This window comes from Oncorhynchus gorbuscha, linkage group LG13, assembly GCF_021184085.1.
Source record: "Oncorhynchus gorbuscha isolate QuinsamMale2020 ecotype Even-year linkage group LG13, OgorEven_v1.0, whole genome shotgun sequence".
NCBI classification, from domain to species: Eukaryota; Metazoa; Chordata; class Actinopteri; order Salmoniformes; family Salmonidae; genus Oncorhynchus; species Oncorhynchus gorbuscha.
In genome coordinates, this window is record NC_060185.1 from 99,680,852 (window position 1) to 99,683,351 (window position 2,500).

Sequence of the window (2,500 nt, forward strand, 5' to 3'; positions counted from 1 at the left end):
CCTCTTGCTGTCTCTCTCCCTCTTGCTGTGTCTTGCTTCTCTCTCCCTCTTGCTGTCTCTTCCTCTCCCTCTTGCTGTCTCTCTCCCTCTCCCTCTTGCTGTCTCTCTCCCTCTCCCTCTTGCTGTCTCTCTTCCGCTCCCTCTTGCTGTCTCTCTTCCTCTCCCTCTTGCTGTCTCTCTCCCTCTTGCTGTCTCTCTCCCTCTTGCTGTCTCTCTCCCTCTTGCTGTCTCTCTCCCTCTTGCTGTCTCTCTCCCTCTTGCTGTCTCTCTCCCTCTTGCTGTGTCTCTTCCTCTCCCTCTTGCTGTGTCTCTTCCTCTCCCTCTTCCTCTCCCTCTTGCTGTCTCTCTTCCTCTCCCTCTTGCTGTCTCTCTTCCTCTCCCTCTTGCTGTCTCTCTCCCTCTCCCTCTTGCTGTCTCTCTCCCTCTCCCTGTCTCTCTTCCTCTCCCTCTTGCTGTCTCTCTTCCTCTCCCTCTTGCTGTCTCTCTCCCTCTTGCTGTCTCTCTCCCTCTTGCTGTCTCTCTCCCTCTTGCTGTCTCTCTCCCTCTTGCTGTCTCTCTCCCTCTTGCTGTGTCTCTTCCTCTCCCTCTTGCTGTCTCTCTCCCTCTTGCTGTCTCTCTCCCTCTCCCTCTTGCTGTCTCTCCTCCTCTCCCTCTTGCTGTCTCTCTTCCTCTGCCTCTTGCTGTCTCTCTCCCTATTGCTGTCTCTCTTCCTCTCCCTCTTGCTGTCTCTCTCCCTCTTGCTGTCTCTCTTCCTCTTGCTGTCTCTCTTCCTCTGCCTCTTGCTGTCTCTCTTACTCTCCCTCTTGCTGTCTCTCTTACTCTCCCTCTTGCTGTCTCTCTTACTCTCCCTCTTGCTGTCTCTCTTCCTCTCCCTCTGGCTGTCTCTCTTACTCTTGCTGTCTCTCTTCCTCTCCCTCTTGCTGTCTCTCTTCCTCTCCCTCTTGCTGTCTCTCTTCCTCTCCCTCTTGCTGTCTCTCCTCCTCTCCCTCTTGCTGTCTCTCCTCCTCTCCCTCTTGCTGTCTCTCTTCCTCTGCCTCTTGCTGTCTCTCTCCCTCTTGCTGTCTCTCTTCCTCTCCCTCTTGCTGTCTCTCTCCCTCTCCCTCTTGCTGTCTCTCTCCCTCTTGCTGTCTCTCTTCCTCTTGCTGTCTCTCTTCCTCTGCCTCTTGCTGTCTCTCTTACTCTCCCTCTTGCTGTCTCTCTTACTCTCCCTCTTGCTGTCTCTCTTACAGGGTGCCAGCCCTGGTCTAAAGTAGTGCACTATATAGGAGATAGGGTGCCTACGGGCCGTGGTGAAAGACTATGTTGTTGTGTTTTGTGTTTTGTAGGAGTCGGAGGGATCGTAAAGGGCGTAGCGACAGCGTCTCAGACTGTCAGAACTGGCAGGACCTGGACTCACAGAACACCGTTAATAGAATAGAAAACATCGAGACGTCAGTCGAAGTGGTGGACGGGAGGCAGAAGGTTGGTTCTCACTCCCTAAACAAAAGTTTACACCATTTAACAATACTGCAAATGTTGTCTGAATGTTACCTGAACGTTACCTGAACGTTACCTGAATGTTACCTGAACGTTACCTGAATGTTACCTGAACGTTACCTGAATGTTACCTGAATGTTACCTTAACTTTACCTGAACGTTACCTGAATGTTACCTCAATGTTATCTGAACGTTACCTGAATGTTACCTCAATGTTATCTGAACGTTACCTGAATGTTACCTCAATGTTATCTGAACGTTACCTGAATGTTACCTCAATGTTATCTGAACGTTACCTGAATGTTATCTGAACGTTACCTGAATGTTTCATCATGACAGCGTTAGTACATTATTCTATCATTCTGATCAAGTATCTCAGAGAAAGAGACAATGTTAGATCTTAATTAAATTAATTACTTAAAAATCATACAATGATATTTTCTGGATTTTTGTTTTGGATTCTCTCTCACAGTTGAAGTGATAAAAATTACAGACCTCTACATGCTTTGTAAGTAGGAAAACCTGCAAAATTGGCAGTGTATCAAATACTTGTTCTCCCCACTGAATAAGTGTCCGTAACCCTGAACTGAGGTATTTCTACCTAAGTGTCCTGGGTGACAGTATTTATACCTAAGTGTCCTGGGTGACAGTATTTCTACCTAAGTGTCCTGGGTGACAGTATTTCTACCTTAGTGTCCTGGGTGACAGTATTTATACCTAAGTGTCCTGGGTGACAGTATTTATACCTAAGTGTCCTGGGTGACAGTATTTATACCTAAGTGTCCTGGGTGACAGTATTTCTACCTTAGTGTCCTGGGTGACAGTATTTCTACCTTAGTGTCCTGGGTGACAGTATTTATACCTAAGTGTCCTGGGTGACAGTATTTCTACCTAAGTGTCCTGGGTGACAGTATTTCTACCTAAGTGTCCTGGGTGACAGTATTTCTACCTAAGTGTCCTGGATGACAGTATTTCTACCTAAGTGTCCTGGGTGACAGTATTTATACCTAAGTGTCCTGGGTGA

General features: G+C 47.6%; 1 protein-coding gene across 1 annotated transcript in view; it reads left to right on the top strand.

Moving 5' to 3' along the window:
* LOC123993773 (vascular endothelial growth factor receptor 3-like) overlaps positions 1 to 2,500 on the top strand; it is a 258,276-nt gene that overhangs the window by 180,766 nt on the left and 75,010 nt on the right. Inside the window, 1 exon segment of the mRNA XM_046296256.1 lies at positions 1,326 to 1,461. Coding sequence (XP_046152212.1) covers positions 1,326 to 1,461 — 136 coding nt within the window.